Here is a 19,261-nt window from a genome sequence, read left to right on the forward strand (position 1 = left end):
AATGAAGGCTAATCATATTTTTGGGTGTACTATTCCTTTAATTATTTCGGTTCTTTAAGTGTGCTAATATTTAGCCCTAACAGACATTATTGCGACATCTAGCTGTTTTAGAGACATTATAGTATAGAAACCGAAGTGTCTGACATCAAAAATTGGTTTAAAACTATAGATATTGGAGATAAATATCTCTTGTAGTATTCTGATTGAGGATCTTTGACAACTTATGCTATTAATCTGATAAAGAATGAGTACATAAAGAAATGAAATGATGCATCATCTATATAATTTATCTCATTAGAAATTACAAAGATGATTTAAAAAAAAAAAAAAAAAAAAAAACTTTAAGGAGAGTTATCAAAATCTAAGTTGTGAGGTGATAGAAATTAAATAAACCTTGCTTTATTTTTTTTCCTTTGCAGTCAGAAGGATCTGGAGAACCTAAAGGCAGAGGTGCAGAGGCGGCAGCAGCTGCAGGAGCTGGGAAAGAGCGAGGAGCCCGCTGAGGATGGCCCACTTGAACTGGAGGACAAAATCCCAGTTGATTAACATTCAATAGCCCCAGACACAGATGCTTTCTACTTGAAGGAGAAAGAGAGAGAGAAGCTGTGAAGAAACAGCCAAGTAATGGAGCCTGTAGACCAGAAAACTAAGTAAATCAGCTTTGAAATAAACGTGGTGAGGGTGCGGTCAGAGAAGACTTGGGAAGGGGAAAGAAAAATAATGTACAGAAAGCCAAACATAAAAAAAGGAGTTCCCTACAAAGTAGGCGAGAGAGGGAGAAGGGGAGGGAGGGAGAAACGAATGAAATGACAGATTAAGTGTAAAAGGTGCAATCAGAATAACCCTGGACTTGAGAACATTTCGATGAAGTCCCTGAAGGTCTTGGCTGCTTAGAATAATCAGATAAAAAAAAATGCCTACAGCAGGGCGAGAGAGAGACCAAGAATGACCATGACATTATGTACCAGAGCCTTATCTGCTGTGACGCCATGCCCAGTCATGCTTCTTATAAGACACACCCCCTAACTTCTCAAAGGTGCTCCGAATGAAACGGCACCAAGCCTGTCCAAGAACTCAGGGCTTGTTACTACTGTGCACTAACAGACTAGAATAATGGATGTAAACTAGCGATTTGTTTCCATCGGGGCCTCAGAATGTAAACTCCCACCTTTATACCCTCTTTAAGTCGTGTAGCAATCAGACTTCAGCCTCATACATCCCTGATCAGTCGTCCTTGGATGGTGCCCGCCGTGTTTCGCGCCGAGCAAGCCGTCAGCACAGCAAGCTTTGAGCCGATTCATTTAAGTTAATTTGGTGGGGTTATTTGTTTGTTTGTTTATGTGTGATCATCAGTAAATTAAAGCCATGTCTATTTTATGGAAGATGTATAGAAAAGAGGAAAAAAGCTGTATAAATCTTGATTGAATTTAGGCAGGTACAGATCTCAAATACGTCCACTTTAAACCGTAGATATATTCAGATATATATAAATATATATATACTAGCTGTGTCCAATCTATTATTTTTACATTCAGATGGAATATACATGCATGTGTGTTTGACGGTGTGTGTGTGTCTTTGTGTAGCCTGGTGTGGGACAGGGAGCAGGACTGTTGCTTTCCAAATGTTTTATACCTCTGCACACATTAAATCGCTGACGCATATTTTCTTAAAACATTCATGGCCACCAATGTTGTAAATCTGCTTATGTATGAGGTTGGTTTCTCTACTTCCCACTGCACAAGCGCTCACTGTCGAGCTGTTTGTTTTTTCTTTGTTTTTTTATAATCTTTGTTCTGACTTTCAAGAGATTTGAAAAAAAAAATAGCCAGATTTCACATTTGTTTTTTGTTTTTTTCTTTTTTGTGCAACTGCATGACCAAAAGTGGGCAAAAGCAGGTATGATGTTGCAAAAGAAAAAAAAAAGATTGAAAGAGATCTATTTGTATACATGCAATGTTTCCCATCCATTGTAATTTACTTAATTGTTGCAGTGTGTTTAGATGTGTGATTAAAGCAATAGAGAGAGGGTGGTGGAGTTTTTGATTGTTTGTAGGAATTTCGTTTTTGTTTTTAGCCTGGCACGAGTCATGCAAAATGGACCTTGTACTGCAGTAAACTTCAAACCCTTCACAATGATTTCACCCCATCTCCTAAAACTGGTCCCATCAGTTGCAGAGCCTGTACGTGCCTCGTATTTATGCTCCTGAATGGAACTGTGATTAAGATGGGCGGACTTTATCAGTACATAAAGCTGACATTTCCTTATTTTTGTTTGTTTTTTTTGTTTTTTTCTTGAATCAGATTTTTTTTTAGTTTCTTTGTTTATATACTTTCTCAACAATAACTCAGTGTCCAGTAGGGGGCGTCATTACACCTTTTTTTTACCCCTTATTTTGAGTGAAGTACAGAAATAAAGTGCTGCAGATGCACAAACAAGCACACTTTCTTTTGACAACAAATTTTGCATAAATCTAACTCAAAACAGCTATCTAGAAAATCATGCAGAAATCATTACATCACAAATAGATGGGATTTAATCATAATTAAGTGAAAGTTTATTTGACAAATATGTCTAAAGTCTTCTTCCTCATCTGAAATCGAAGAATAACATTACATTTCATTTTCTGGGTAATTTCTTTAAGTGTGGAAAGTTTTATGAATGTGTAGTGGCTGAATCTACCTGGCTGTGTGTCTTATTGGTTTGATGCTCTTTACATACTAATCTTTTTTTCTTTTTTTTTTTTTGGTCTGACTTTTATAATAAATAAAAATTTAGTGAAATATTTGCTTGGGGTTTCTTATAAATATGGAGATATATCTTGTGTGTGTGTATATATATATATATATATATATATATGTGTGTGTGTGTGTGTGTGTACGAACTTTATCTAGCAGCTAAAATGGTTCCAATGAGGTCAGTGTTTCTAAGGAGTCTGGATATGAACTGAACAATGCTGGCCAAACAGTTTAGTTTCCTGGTTCTTTTTCTCTAAAGTAATCTAAGAAATCTATATTTGTATAAATGAAACAGCTTAACACTCATTAGCCCTCCTAAGCTGTTTTTTTAATAGCTATATTCTCTATTCTTCACAGCTTAGGTTATTCAATTTTTTGGGGTTTTACCTATGCTATTTTAAATTTATTCAAAGTTGAGTATACAGATGTTAATCACTAGGGCAGGAAATCTGGAAAACTTATACGTTGCATATTAACTTTGTATTTCCTTATAAGATTATCTAGTTTAATATGCAACTTTAGAATTTGCAAGGTGGGTTAAACTGCTTAGTAAAGAAATGGGAAACATTAAAAAGAATCTTGTTTAGAAAAGGCCAACTAGCCCTATATTAGAAGAAAATTTAAAGATTAAATGGAAAGTACTTGTTGATAGAGCAATAAATATCTATTTAAAACTCATTCATATACTAATTGAAGTAGCCCTATGATGCAAACCTTAATGTATGTCACACTCTAACAAGGAAATATAACAAACAGGATTTGTATAAAATTATCTAAATGATCAAACAAAGGACTGAAGAACAGAAGTATTTTATACAGAAGCATTTTCCCTTATGTGTTATTTTCAGTGCATACTTTTAAGACTGAATAAAAATTGCTAATTTTAATTTTAGTACTGTTATTTTTTTCCCGATTTGTCAACTGCTACATAGCTTTTTTTTAAAATTAGATTTTATAAAATATTTATAAAAAAAAAACATGGATAATTTAGTTTTTCATCATCTTGGTCGTAAACTATATTTCGTGTTTATTTTTTAACAAATTAACTTCTTATCCGGTATTTTATTTTTTAACAGCAATTAAGGGGTTAATTCCATATATATAAAAATAAATAAACAGATTTTGTGTTGTCAAGGGCGTGCGCGCTCCCGTCGCTCAGTGAACGCGGCTTGCCTGCGCGCTCCTTTGCCAAGGCGACTGCGGTAGCTCCGAAAAAAAAAAAAGAAAAACAAGCGAGCAGAAGCTGAGGAGACAAGACGGTCCACAGTTTACCTCCACATCACAAGATCACGTTTTTGGATCAGGAAACCTCGCGCCCTGTCGGGTTGTATTAACGTCGGAGACGGTTGAGGATATAAATTAAGAGGGGGACAAAAGGGTGAGTCTTATTTCCCGTCCATAGCGGCGGCCACAGTTGAAGGAATGTGGCGTTAGGTGGGGAAAATGACGATGTGGCTGTAATTGTTGCACCTCCTTTTTATTCCTCAAAATGGCGGACGGGCCGCTTTGACTGGAGCAGCAGGTACCCTGTCAGTCGGACTTTAGTCCCGTTTTTTAGACAAACACTCGGTTTTCTGTTAAATGTTTGAAAGTGTTTCTTGTTATGCGTCTATATTAAAGCTAACCGAGCTCGTAGGCCCGTTGCTTTGGTCTCTGGGAGGCAGAGTCACTGCGGCGGCTAACTTTGTGCCGGGAGGCTAACTTTACTGTTGGTAACTTTGGCTAAGCTATCAGCTGGCAATTAATTCCGGTTACAAAAAATAAACAAACAAAAAATAAGAAACAACATAAAATGTTACCGTTTTTAAATAGATATATTTATAGATTAAAACCGTATGGTCGAGGTTAGTAAGCAGTTTTCTGTCGTGTCCCACTGTATAAACTAATTGTTTTAACGTTGGGGAGTGCTGCATGTTCCTACGGTTGTTGTAGCACAGTGTTTGCTGCTGTAAAGGGCGTGTATTGACATTCCACTGATCCCTCAGGTGGAGATGTGACCGTAATGAAACATCAGTCTTGACCAGTCACCCTGACATTACCCCCTGGGTGCTTTTCCTTAGCAGATGGTGGCTGTCAGACTGCCTGATGACGCTGAGCTAAAAAGCACCAGATTTCTTCGGGTCCCTTTTGAGAAAATCAGGGTGGAGCACATTGGTTTCTAGGGATACTCTGCACCGTGTGTCTGCCTGTTTTATATTTTATTATTTTCTATCTGGGTGTGCATTCAATATTTTGCCACTACCATAAGGAGCTTAGATGGTCGTCAAATTTGGACTGAATTTTTGCTTTTGGAAATGTGAAAATTTTATCAGTGCTCTGCGCTTTATACTCTCCTCCACGTGATTATTTAGCAGTTAATTTGTGGGAGCTATAGGGCTTGTAAGGACATCGATTTTGTAAAGCAGCATCAGAAATAAACACAGATCTTTGCTCCTCTTTCAGGTAAGAGGATTTGTTTCTTAGTGTTTAGTTGATATGAGATGGCTCAAACAGAAATATGGGCAGCTTGATTATGATCTGCCAAATGCTTTGTCTGCAGGAATGGCATATGCAACTTTAGATTGGCATTATTTTACTGTAAAATACATACAATATAAAACTTTACTTCCCCATCCATCCACCTGTATGTGTGCTGTCAAATTAGGCTTAAAACGATTTGAACTGTTTTGAAATGTAATATTTTGAAAATAAAGATGTTAAATAACTAATGGTCTTTGGTTTATATGGTATTGCGTTGAAGCTATTACAAAATCCCAGTTTTTACATCAAAGCATAAGTCTTTGCACTATTTCTTATTAATCTCATAAAATGTTCTTATAGAACAAGCTGTTGGTTGATTGGTGATACTAGTCTCAGATATGACAGCTGTCTTCATGTGTGTCCGACTGTACACCATCACCCTGTTGCTTTGTTCGATTAGATAAGGATGGATCAAATGTATGTAGCTCTCGGGTTTCTTCTTAATTTTAAAAGTTTCCCCTGACTCTCTCCCAGCCATTCAAATTTGCAGACCAACCTAAGTGTGATGACTGTAAATACATCATCAACAGGTTTCCCAACTGTATAGATATTAAACATTAGAAGCATGACAACTTGGGTAGCTGTAGCGGTATACTCTCAACAAATTTCTGAAACTGTGCTATTTTAGCAAAATATGTTTTATTTTTTTGAAGATTGTAGAACATAACAATCTTGTGCTGAAGAGTCTTTGAACACTTGGTTTGTCATCTCAAAATACTTTGATAAGCTGTGTTTTCACTGATATTTTTGTCAGGATTATGGCAAAGTCTTTGTACAAAGAAAGTGATTAATTGCTGTCTTGTTGCCAGGATAGAGTGTAAGTCAACCTCAAATGACTGCTTTGAAACGCTGCTGGAACATGCCATTAGTCTTAACTCGACGGCTAATGGCTTTGACAGGCTTGTTGACACTTGTCAGAGAAACTGTTTTTAGGTCTAACAGTCTAATGAGATTGTGCTCGGAAAATTATAAGGTTTTATTTGATGACTTCTCCGTTTGGGTTTAAGGCTAACTTTGAGTACTATATTTAGAAACCCCTCTATTCTAGATTCAGTAATGCTAGGAGTTTGTTGCTATAAATTTAATGATTCAGAAATATTCAGTTATGCCAGAGATGGATAAACATGTTGCCTTTTAGCTCCAGTTATGGACATTAAATAAGCTGTTGTTTCTTAGGGAGATTTCTAGACCTAATGGATGATAAAGTTGCAGAAGTTTTATGTTTAATGGACTATTTGCCATATATAATTAATTCAAGATAGACTTTTATTTATTTTTCCAACACCTGTATAATAGGCTCATGTTGTGTCATAACAATATGGTAGCTGAATAGTTGGAAAGTGTCAGCAGCAGATTTAAATCTAAAAACACCGTATTAACAAAATAATTTTCATCTTTGCTTGATAACTATTTGAATTTAAGATATATCCTTTCCTAATCCATGCGGTTCAACATGGTGTTGTCCACCATTTGCAGTTATAACAACTTAGAGGCTGTCCACAAGGCTTAGGAGCATGTTTTTGGATATCCTTTTACCATTCTTAGAGAAGCACATTTATAAGGTCAGAAACTGATGTTAGATGCTCTAATTCGTCCCAAAGATGTTCTGTTGGCTTGAGTCCAGCTCATCTACAACAAGCTCTCTCATCTTTGTCTTTAAGGACCCTGCTTTGTGCAGGTGTGCACAGTGATGTTAGAAGATGAAGAGGTCAGAACGTTACAGCATGTGGAGGACAGAAATTTGCAAAAATCTTTTGGTATGCTAATGATTTTAGAGTTCCTTCTCAATTCAAAAATACTTATTCACCCCAAAGGGAAATTAAATGTTCCGGTAACTCATAGGGTTTTTGTTTTTTTTTCTTGTTCCTTTTTTCCTGGCTTTTTGTAGGTGTTGATAGCTCTTGGCAGGAAGGTTCTTTACTTTATGAAGGATTCTTCTTTGTGAAATCATCTCCAGTGGTTCCAGATCACCTCAATTAAAGGACCAGGTCCAGCTACTAACAGTAAACAAAACCAGCAGCCCCCAGACATTAACGCTTGGCAAAGTACAGCCATACAAGTACTACCGGTATTCTCTTGGAAACCCTAAAACCCATTTTTCCATCACATTACCAGATGGAGAACAGCTAATGGCTGCTCCAAAAAAATGGCCACACCTTCACTGAAGTGACATCGGCTAATACACCTCGCATGCCTAATTTGAATGCAGTCTTGGAATGATATGAAATGAAACAGTTCTTTAATGTTTGGAGAAAAAAAAACTCTGGTTGTATTTTCAGTATATCTGTAGTTTTGGTTCTTGTGGCGGCTTTGTTGGTTAGAACAGGTATGGACTGTTCCCATCAGATAAGTCAGCCGCAGAGAATGAGGGTCTGCCAGATTCCTGCTGTTTAGCCGCTCGTTTTTAGACTGAGGATGACGTAGTAGCAGCAGGAGACAGAATGTGAGTCAGAGGTGACATCGGGGTCGTAACTGTCAGCCTTGCAGCGCTATGTGTTTGTGATAAGATGTTAGGAGGCAGTTTCTCTCAGGCAGCTAGTTTGACTCCAGGCTTGGTTGTCTTTTCTGCTGTCTTTAGGGGCGTGGTCTTTGTTCCCCAGACATGAAAGCATTTGTTGTAAAAAACAAAAAACAATACACAATAAAGTAACTCTTTTCTGATATTTTGCCTACAGCAAAAGGCATTTTTATTTTACAATTTAATAATCTACACATTGACCAATTACTTGTTTAGTTTGGATATAGAAATCATCTGTAATAGTGACACATTTAAATTAAATGTGATGTGGAAATTTTACTTTTGTGAACATTTCTTCATAATTTTTTTTGACACTTTTTCCTCTCATATCACTTTTTTTTTTTACTTGTTTGCATTCAGTTCTATAATTCACTTCTGATTTCTATAACTTGAGCAGATCATATGTTGTTTTTTCAGGTTTTGACTTAGTAAAAAGAGAACTTTTGCACAGATAATAGGAGCAGGGTGTTGCCTATCACATTTTGGAACCATGTTTTATCCCTCGCCCTAAAGAAACAGAGGGCAGTTTCCCACCATTTAAACCAGAGCTTTAACAACAGATAACCTCCAGGGATGGATCAGCAAATTGCATCTTACTAAAGCAGCATCATCCCTGTGAAAGATTCTCATTGTTTGGTTCCCGCTGCTACAAAAAAATCAATAGAAGAAGATTCATTTGGGTTATTAACCATCAATGGACAGATTTACTGCTCTGTCTCTGCAGCTCAGGCTTGTCTCCCTGAAAACTCAATACTTGTCCAAAGCCAATTAGCTTAATGTCATTGTAAAAAAACATTTTAAATTTTAGAGCAACAGCTAATGGCACTTATCACAATTATCCATGAGAACATCAGTGATGGTTGCTTGGAATGTATAGCAATACCGTATTCTCTTTATTTCTGCTCATTCACTGCTGTTATATTTAACCAGCTTCCAGAAAACCCATTTGGACAGCTGTTAGGAGGGCAACTGTTATACCAGGCTTTTTTCTTTTTTTTTTGTAGGTGGCCTTATTGTGTATATTTGACAAACAAATGGTTTTTTGTCATTAGTTCATCCAGATGTTTGACCCACCATCTTCCAGTTTGAAATGTCGGCAGGATTTCCTGGATAGACACATACTCCATATCTACAGGCTTTTAATAAGTCAGCCTTCATTACTGATAATAACAGTTTTATGAATTTCTTTTTGGACTTTAAAGTGTACAGTTGTACATCTGGACATTGTCCTCAGCTGGAATCCGACATCTCAAAGCATTTTTTTTCCTACATGGTGATTTGAATGTTCTCTAGGTTGTCCTCATATGCAGGTGTGTGCTTGCATTGTTGTTAGCTGCAGGTGTTTCTTCCAGATCTCATTAATAATTTCATTGTTACCTTTACGGTGTATTTAAAACATATGTCCAGATAGTTCAAATGTACTTATATCTCCAATTAAGGTAAATTTCTAATGAGTCTTTAGAGAAAGCTGTTTGTTCAGGTCAACTTAAATCCTGCTAACTGTCTAACTGACTGGGCACTATTGAAATGACCACAAATGGTAGAGGGTATTGCTTACAATGAGGATGTTGCACCAAATTTGACAAAGTCCTTTTGTCACCCAGTCAGGCGGCTGTTCTGATTATGTGATATTGGGATTTTTAAGGTCAGGAGATTTAGCCAACAGCATAAGTGTTACTGTATCCTCTGTAGCTCTGTACTGGTTTTCGCTCTTTTTTACTGAAGCTAACCTGTGGTGACAAGTATATCTCTTTAAAAAAATGTAGGTCACTGCTGGTATGTATTTGGAGAGAGGCTGTGGTTGTAAGAGAAGGATAATGGTAGGGCAAGTTAGGAGGGTAGATAAGAAGAAGCACTGACTGTTGATTTGTTTTATAAATACTCTGAATTTTTATTTTTTTTTTAATGGTGCCCACCTCTGACATCAACTTTGGACCTAAAACATGATTGTTCCTCATACACTTCATGTTTTTTTTTTTTTTCATGCATATCTAATGCTGATTTTTCATTCCCTGTCCTCTCCAGATGCAGCAAATTTGAGTGGTGACGGATCTCCACACTCTCCACTTTTCTCATCTCTGGAGAAATTCAAGTTGGAGGGGGGGAGCAGAGTCCTGCATTCCCCTCCTCATAATCTGAGTCTCTTTGGGAAAGAATCAACGGCCTATACCTGGATAAAGCGGTCATCCTCTGTCATAACACCTGGCTCAGCACAGCTCATCTTTCGCCCGAGGATCCCAAAGTCTGCAGGAGACTCACTTTTGACCTGCTGGTCCCCCACCAGGCCCCGTCCTAACTCCCTCCCCCTTCCCCGCCACCATGGTGCTGTCACAACGGCAACGAGATGAACTGTAAGTTATTGTGCCTTTACTGAGATATAGCTGACACTATCTTAGATGGAAACCACAGCGTTTGCCTCTCATAATGGCTCATAAATTGTCACCCCTGCTAAGTGCGTACAGACCCATGTTTATGTAGAGATAGATCGATACATCGGCCAGCACGTATCAGCAGTCTTTTTCATGCATCAATATCAATAGAAGAACAAAATGATCTGTTTTTGGTCTTTATTTCTTGAAGATTAAACACAGCTAATACGAATATCTTCTATGTTGAGCATTTTTGCTAGCATGCTATAAGCCCACCTCCTTAAACTTGTCTAATCAAATCTGCAGTTGCTTCTGATTTGAACCTTGTGTTTTTCTAAACACAAGCGCTTATGATCATCTTAGAGACATTTGTATGTACAAAGAAAACATTCAGCAGAATATTAACTTATTGTTAGCTCTTAAACTCTATGAACAGTTGATATTATTTATTCAAAGGACGAACTATTCTTTGTTAGGTAAGGTGATTTATTGATTAAGGATTCAGTTTATTTTAGGACATGGGAAATTAGTTTATTTACCTCTTGTGAAGGAATCAATGGGTGGTTGATGTTTCCGGAGCTCTCCTGAGGCCAGAAACTAAAATCTATGGATCCCTCACTGTCGCCAAGTAACGTGGGGTTTACTGTTGACATCTTACTGATACAACCCGAGTTGCTCAAAGTCCAGTGCTGCACCACTGTGTTGTAACAAAGGGGGAAGCAGTGGACAGAAATTTAAAAAAGGATTTTTGCTTTTAGTGCTGTTAATTTTGCCGTTCTATACACTCAGCCGTCCTTTAGAAAAATGTATAAATTAAAGAAGTCTTAACCTGGAATTTGATGACACGGTCCCTCTGAAGTTTACTTTAAATTCTTGTTTAATCATTTTAAGGAGAAAAATAAACTAAATACTTCAGATATACTTCAAATTCACTTTCAAACACCTCTTTTTATAAGGCTTTACACAAGAATATTACATGTTTGTGTTAATGTGGATGTAAGGTTAGCAACATCAGCAGTTTGCCCTTGTTCATTTACCTTTGTTTCCTGGTCTCTTAAACAGAAGCTAAAAAGTAGCAACTCTTAATGCCTTCCTGCAGGTTTCCTGATTGTTGGAATTGTGATTTTTGGTGTTAATACAGACAGGAGTGACCATAGCAAGGCAGGCCATCAACAGACAAAGACAACTTTGTTGTTTTATGAAATTTCATTTATTTATGTTTAACTTTAGTTATTTTAATCAATTTATTTCTTCTATTCATAGCACTAAGAGGCTATCGATGTGAGTTGCTGTTTAAAAATTATTTAGTTACATGATTATTTTTAAAATAACTTTTATCATTATTACTACCAACTCTAAGACCAAGTAGAACTGACAGCAGAACACACGCTCTGCTCTTTTAAGTGAAGAGGAAACACTAGTTTGCATGTCTTCATATTTGATATTAACTTTTGCACGTACAATTAATTTAGCGCTGTTTATTTAGAAACCATTTAAGGTCATTCCCTAACTCATGTAGGGAACTATGTACCTCATTTATTTATTTATTATTTGTCATATTTGCTTATATTTTGTGTACAACTACATTCCTCCATTTGTCTATCGATTTGCTAATTGTAATAATACATTTACTACTGGGAGACATATAAAGAATCATTCTCTCCATACAACAAACATGGTTCTGGCACATACCAATTAAACCTAACAGTGCCACTAAGGATCTGTTCAATGCAAATCTACATGGCATCAGCCCTGTACATCTTATCTTCCTGATCATTTTCTGATTCAGTAATTAACTACAGCAGCAGGGTATCAACAGAACTTTTTTGTTATCAACATAACAGAGCTTGGAATCCTGAGGTGCTGAGTTTGAGCCCCACCCCCACATACTGCCACTCTGGGTCCCTGAGCAAAGACCCTTAACCCCACACTACTCCCCGGGCACCACACAATGTCAGCTCACTGCTCCCCAAGGGGATGGGTTAAATGCAGAGAGTTTATTTCATTTCTCTGTACTATTGACAGTGTAATGGCAATAAAAAGCTGGAATAAAAATAAAAAGCTGGAAAAATGCGGTACTGGAAGCAAACTGACAGAAAATTGTTTATGGGCTGTCTGTCTTTCAAACTTAGGACAGCTACCATTAGCTTATGCAATCTGGAACAGTCAATTTTGGGTAAAACTGAAGGTTAATTAACTTATTTCATGCTTAGCATGTGGCGCCCCTAAGTATTTCCTTTTTTCTTGTCCATCTACCAGATAGGACAAGTCTTTCCAAACAATGCTTTTTTTCTTGCACATAAAATGGTTACGTTGTTTGTCTTTAGCCTAGTAAACTAGCCCCACCCCTCCAGCGGCCAAAATCATTTTTGCCTGCGAGTTTGGTCTAGCCTTGATCAATGCCCCAGGCCCTAGACCTGGCTGGCCAATCACAACACAGAGATGTTTTGAATTTATAGATGCAAAGCAGGCGGTGTTTTGAGGGAGTGGCGACAAATCTGCATGACGCTGGAGAAAGAACAACAAGGAAGATGGCAAAAACTATTGAACAGTTCTCGTTTGATTCAGCTTTGGAAGGATTACACTTTGGGTATTTGTTGAAACGTGAGCAGGAAGAGGCTCTACACTCATTCGTTTTTAAGAAGGACATATTGCCTTTTACCGACAGGCTGTTTGTTTACACTCCCCTGCTAACTTTCTGCCGTGCTTCCTACGTCAGTTGCGCTTATTGGTCAGAGCGTTGGCCAATAGGCACAGACATGGTTTGAAAGACAACGGTTTGTTCTAATCAACAATCTTCAGATCAGGGCCAGACTAACTTACACATTTAATCTCACATTTGGTCTGGTTTATCAGACTAGTTTGTCATGGCTTTATTCGACATGTTTTTAAACCTTTCATCTTTCGGTATAAATATGGTCTGCTGAAGCCGCTGGGAGCAGAAGGAATCAGCTGTTACTGAGGTCGTGCAGACGTTTGTGAATTGGTCATTCTGTATTTTGAATAAATGATTTCAGGGATTCAATTATTTTAACAACCCTACATGGGATATAGTAGGAATTAATCTGAAATTGAGAGGAGTAGAAGGCTTTATTTTATTTTGTTGTTATGTGTTTCACTCTATCAAAGAAAAATGCTCAAACGTTCACATGACGAGGCACTTCACATTCCTGACAATGTTTCAGTGTTTCTGGGGGCCGTTGCCTTGCAAGTGTCTGTTGGTATGGAGGCGTCTATTGGAATGCTAATCTTTGCTATTCAGAGGAAGCAATGAGGATCCCACCATCACCAGCATCCAATGCACCCCCCTCTAAACCCGTTCTACGTCTGCACACTTCTTTGGTGCTACAGTTCACAGGAAGCAGTTGTTGACCCACTTGAGTCGCATTCAAATAGCTGTTGCATTCCTCCGGCCGGAGATGTCACTGCTCTCAGTTGGAGCTTTCATTGATTTGGCCATAAAACAATTGTGGGGTTGAAATTTCGTAACCGCCTCCAGTGAATCGGACAGTAACTGTCAGACCTTGTTCCCAAGCATTCAGCTGTTAATTTTTCATTTTCTATCCAGTTTATTTGTTTCTTATACAGATGCTGGGCCAGTTTTAGCATCCACTTACTATATTTATTGCTGTATGCTTAAAATCCAGCTCCTGTAGGGCTGAATGCAAACAAGAAATCAATATGTTTCCTTAATCCTCTTTGTTTTTGTTTCTAGATTGCTTTTTTTTTTTTAAGGCTTGGAGTTTAGATACGGCACATCTTAAAAGGATAATCTCTGTCCCCTAAACCAATGTGATGTGTGTCAGCACCACAGTCAGCTGCTATGTTTGAGCAGCATCTTCCTTTTTCCAATGAAAGCGTATTTGTGTTTCTTTGTATGGTCAAGGGACTCATCCCTGGCAGCATTTTGTTTCAAAAAGATGCATAATACAAAATATTTGCTCTGCCAAACTACTGGGGGCAGTAGTTATTTTTTATTTTTTTTTATAAAGCTTTACAAAGAAAATCCATTTACCCTCCTCAAGTTCTCACTCAACAAGATACCTTGTGTGATTTCATGTTTTAATCTTTCTCCTGCTGTGCATGTAGTACCATATTTGTTTTTAAATTTAGATAAACAATCTTCGTCTGGACCGTGGAACAAATTTGTACCTTAAACTCCAAGCTGTATAATAAGGTTATACCAGTAGCTCAAATATTTGCACCCCTTAGAGGATGTTTGAATTATTAACATCAAAAATAATGGACACACCAATGTATGGAATGTAATGAGGACAAAAATAATGTAGTGGAAGCTGCATATTTCCAATGAAGATGAGAATCTAAGAAAAAAAACAATTGACTTTCAATGAGTGCTAAACGCCACAACCGTCCGACACAATTTTCTGTCGGATTGGACACAAAATCAGATTCCGTGTGCTCTGGCCTTCAGACTGCCTCAAAATCAGATCTGCCTCATTAATTAACTCTTGCAGATGCACTCAGGGTTGTGTTCAGCAACACACTCGTTCGCTTTGAAAAAAACGGTCGGCTCTCTCCAGCTAATAGTAGCATACTGTTTGACCTTTTAATGGGCACTGTTTATAGGAGAGTAGAGAAATAAAACAGTTCTAGTAATTTATTGAAAAACCTTAGATACCAGACTTAATTTTGAGTGAAGGCTTAAAAATTCAGTGAGACATGGGATTACCATCAGAAGTATTTTTGCAAGGTGGAGAAGATGTTGCAAACATTGGTGTGAAATGTGTTTGCTTATTCTTAAGAGAATTATTATTGTTTACAATATTAATAATCTTTTTTTTTTTTGGATCAGTTTGTATTGAATGAGAGACCAGATGTTTGATTTAAAATCAAATTGTATTATTTTGTCAAAATTATTTCATACTGAAACAATGACCTACATCACACATCAGACCTGTTGATGTTTTGAAAAATAATATATTACTTTATATTAGATATAAAGTGAAGATTAACAAATTTAGGTTAGAACTAGTTTTATTCTGACCTGAAATAACATTGTTTTTCGAACCAACAGTCCAGAGTTGCAGCTAACGCTCAGAGATGGATTTAAATGTACCATAAAGACCTTGTTTCTTCTAATGCTAACAGATATTTCTATTTCGATTATCCATTATGACTAAGTCGGGTATGAATATTTTTTTGCATATTACAATATAATAAGTTCGTTATGATAGCTAGCTGTGAGTTACAGAACATGTTTCCTTTGATTTTTGTGTTTGTTTCATGCTTTAATACCTTTTTCCAGTTTGTACTAATTGTTTCTCTGCTCTATCTATCCGAGGGAAAACTTGAATTCCGCGGTACTTCATCTCGCTGCATACTGTGACTTTAAACTGTAGGAAGAGTACAGCAGAAAACGGTAGCAGATAAGTTGATTCTGTACTGCCTGGCTCTTTATGCTTGATGTGTCTGCCTGGACAATTTACGTCATTTTTGTGTGGACAAGATTTCTGCACTGTGCACCTAGGAAAATTAGTAACTACACAAACAGATCTGCAACAGCTCCAAACAAGCAAGGGGTTCCTGTTGGTGAATGTCATGCTAAGAATATGACGAATGGGGAAACAAAAGAAGGAATAAATAAGTCCTTGTCTTTTTGCTTTAAGTTTAGAGTAAACCTAGACCTTAGATATTGAGTAGTCGAGCAAGCTACTAGAAAAAAAACAACTAATTTCTATCCAGAGCTGTATGATTTTAACCTTTACCTTCCTTCTTTTTTTGTTTTTTTTAATCTTTGACCAAAACTGCGATCACAGCTTTATTTAGGTTTTACCGTTTCCCTTTCCCCAAGCATGTTAAGGCTATTTTCATGGCCTTAATGCCCTCATCTCAACAGTCCATTATCATGGAACTGCTTGCATGTTGCATCTGCAGGCTAGCTGCAGAAATTTATTCCATTCTTTGTAGGCTAACCCACTCTACCCACATTACCACCACCTGAAGGGATGGACTGAGAAAATTGGTGTCTTTTTCTTTCTAAACGTGTCTCTATTATTTGGTGACCCCATTTTTTTTAAGATTGTAATAATTGTCGGCCTCTATAGAATAGCAGTTCCCCTTATGTTTTCTCTTGAAAGTATGTTTAAAAGTAAAAGTCCTTTATAGAGAAACTATCCCTTCCTTGTGGTCATCTTCATCAGAGCTTCTCTTATGACATAAGTCAAACAAATATGATTAAGGCCTTTATGGTCAGACCCTGGCTGTCCTCAGGAGACGTGTGTCTTTTCGTAGTGATTATCGCTGTAGGACACTCCAGGCAGTATTGAAATCGGTAACAGGTGTATCCTGGATCTTTTTTTTTTTTAAATAACTGTGCTGTTAAGCAATCCTTTTTATAAGATTTCTGTCCTTCTTTTGTAACGTTTTCTTTGAAGACATCAGCTGTTTAGTAGATGCCTAAATTAGCTCTCTTTCAGTCTGCTTTACTTCATGCTTCATCTAACCAACTGAAAGTCCCTGTTGTTGCTTTTACCACAGGGTTTTTCAGAGTCAGTATACCGATTGACTTAAATAAACTTAATAATAAAACATTCCTGAACCATCAAAGTGTTTTGGATAGTTGAGGTGAAGCTGGATTTTCCAGCTTCGTGGTCATTCTATCCTGATATAAGTTGAACACCTGCCATCTAAAATCTGTCTGGTTGAGCTCAGTGCAAAATGTTTCATGTTTTACTAGGTTGTGAATAGAAGAAACCCATTTAGGTAGATGGTTTAAAGAATGACTGATTTACAGTTTTTAAATTTTTCACTACAAATTCTCTGATTCTTAGTGAGGATAAACCTTCGTCGATTTATAGGTTTCACTTCAAATGGTTTATTTCCTTATTTGATGATCAGTAAAATCAATATTTGAGTACCTTGAATATTGAAAAGCATGTAAGCCTGAAAGGTAAAAATAAAGCCTGTCCTTTATCAGTCCAAATTGATTAACTTCGCATTTGTTCAAACATGTTTAATTCAGTGGTGAACGTGGCTTAGATTTGGTTTTTAAACAAACCAGCCTCTCAACCGCATGCTATCGTTAGCTACCACAGACTTGACCCTAAAGATACTACAGATTAAAATCAGTCTTTTTTTTTTCTGTATAAGCCTGTCTATTTTAAAAAAACTGCCTTTTTATTTGTAATGCAGCTTTGCAGCAAAGCCTGGTCAATATTGTCCAGAGATGAACTGTTTATGCAGTCCATCTTAAACTTACTGTTCATATCATCTGAATCTTTCAGACATTGTTGAAGGTTTGGGTGGTTTAGTCTAGCATTTTATGATGCTATTTACGAAGAGTAACTAGACTTGAGCTACAACCTTATTTAATGTAATTGACACTCTGAACAAAATGTAAGGAACACATGTGCAAAAGCAATTTTTACGCTCACTTCAGGTTGGTTTTAGCTTTTTGAGTAAAAGGATTGATGCTTGAAATGGGAAATGGAAATATTTTTTCCACTCTGAAGTAGTCAACCTTGACCCTACATCACTGATCAGCCGTTTTCGCTCATGGTGCCCTTTGGTGCCTAAAAACACCTTAAATTTAACAAATACCGATGAGTGATGCTCCTGCAGATGCTCCTCATCTTCTTCCATTAACCAAAGTATTCTCTGATGTTTAGAGCGCAGCTATGTGCACGTCATGCCGTTGTCTGAAAGGGCCAAAGATGAGGAAATTTCGAGGTTCTCCCATCCTACTAGTGAGCCTTATAGGTACTGTGAAACTGGGCCGAGCTACCATTATGAAAAGTGATTTATTAATAAAAAAAAAAATCTAAAATCATCTAGATTAAACATGTTTTTATTTTACACAGATTCTGGTGATTTATTTATTTATATATGGGTCATTTCTGAGATGATGCGATCATATAACAGGAGCTGGAAGGAAGTGATGCTGTTGGCTGACTCACCCCGTTTCTCTGAACGATGAGGCCATGCATCTCTCATCTCCGTTCTGATGACCTGCATATGGGTGTAGCTACCACAGAGATCACAGCACTTGTAGCCAGATGAGATGGACAGGATTACTGTCCCTTTTAACAGACTGGTCATTGATGAACCATCCCTGTGTTCTTATATGGGGGGAAAAAAACCTTTTTTTTTTACATAGCTGAGGGGAATAAAAGCAGTTATTGTTTCCACTGTTTTATCTCTTTTGTGTTTGTCATCTCTGTTCACATCTATTTATCTGATTCTTTTCACTGCTCATCTGTTACTATGGAAACCAGCTAGAAAGCTCTCCTTCCGTTGCCATCAGTAAACCTGTGTCTCTGTTTTCCTGTTTTTATTATGAAAGTCCTGTCTTTTAGAAAAAAACAAAAAAACATTCTTGATAGATGTATCTAAACTCCATTCAGGGTGAACAGTGTGTTTAATGAGTGGTGGGCTCCACCATGTCACTGTCGATGCTTTTCTGCTTTTATTGTGCAATGCTTTTAGCATCATAGGTGGGTGTGCTAACGTATTTGTGCTTTGTTGTTTTGAACATAATGTAGAACATGTAATATTCTCCGACATCTACCTGCCATAAAATGTTGATTAAATGTAATATGAAATTTGTCCTAAATGTTTGCATCAAGTTTGACATGAAGCTGCTGTAAGCTTTTTTTCAGATCTCTATTTTCACCTCCAGAAACAAGACAAAAAACAAAAACAAATAAGCTTTGAGCATCAGTTTCCTTCATGCATTTAAATACTTTTTACCCAAAGCCCTTCTTGTCAGCGGTTTTGGTGTCATTTTTTTTCATGTTTCTTGGAAGCAGGCTGTAGATAACCTCCCGCTAACCTTGAGCTGTAACGAGGCCTGCTCCTGTTGTCATGGGAATTCAGGTAGTAGTAAGAAGAAAGGGTTTTTTGATGCTTAACGCTGCCTGGGAGGGCACAGGGGGCACAGGCTGGGCTGACAGATTGTGGTCCCCCACCCCCTTCATACTGGCACCTTAAAGCATTGCTTCTCTGACAGCTTGTCTGGTAATTCTGGCATTAATGTTTGCAGGAAACACGGGGGGAGAATGAAAATGTTGGGTAACCAATGAAAAAAAATCAATTATTCTTTGCTACCTTCTAACTCCATTGTCCTTCCATTTGGGTATATATATATATATATATA

At 37.3% G+C, this 19,261-nt stretch overlaps 2 protein-coding genes across 4 annotated transcripts in view; both read left to right on the top strand.

The window, feature by feature from the left end:
* cluh (clustered mitochondria (cluA/CLU1) homolog) overlaps window positions 1-1,759 on the top strand; it is a 23,874-nt gene extending 22,115 nt beyond the window's left edge. For all 3 annotated transcript variants that reach the window (XM_015403317.1, XM_015403318.1, XM_015403319.1), the window contains exon 27: window positions 420-1,759. In XM_015403317.1, the coding sequence (XP_015258803.1) occupies window positions 420-546 (127 nt within the window). In that variant the 3' untranslated portion in view covers window positions 547-1,759. The remainder of the gene's footprint in view (window positions 1-419) is intronic.
* Window positions 1,760-3,905: 2,146 nt separating this feature from the next.
* The window catches only part of pafah1b1 (platelet activating factor acetylhydrolase 1b regulatory subunit 1), a 33,535-nt gene continuing 18,179 nt past the window's right edge, over window positions 3,906-19,261 (top strand). The window contains exons 1-2 of the mRNA XM_015403316.1: window positions 3,906-4,117; window positions 9,803-10,128. Coding sequence (XP_015258802.1) covers window positions 10,097-10,128 — 32 coding nt within the window. The 5' untranslated portion in view covers window positions 3,906-4,117; window positions 9,803-10,096. The remainder of the gene's footprint in view (window positions 4,118-9,802; window positions 10,129-19,261) is intronic.

Source organism: Cyprinodon variegatus, unplaced genomic scaffold, assembly GCF_000732505.1.
Source record: "Cyprinodon variegatus isolate N-32 unplaced genomic scaffold, C_variegatus-1.0 Scaffold1480, whole genome shotgun sequence".
NCBI classification, from domain to species: domain Eukaryota; kingdom Metazoa; phylum Chordata; class Actinopteri; order Cyprinodontiformes; family Cyprinodontidae; genus Cyprinodon; species Cyprinodon variegatus.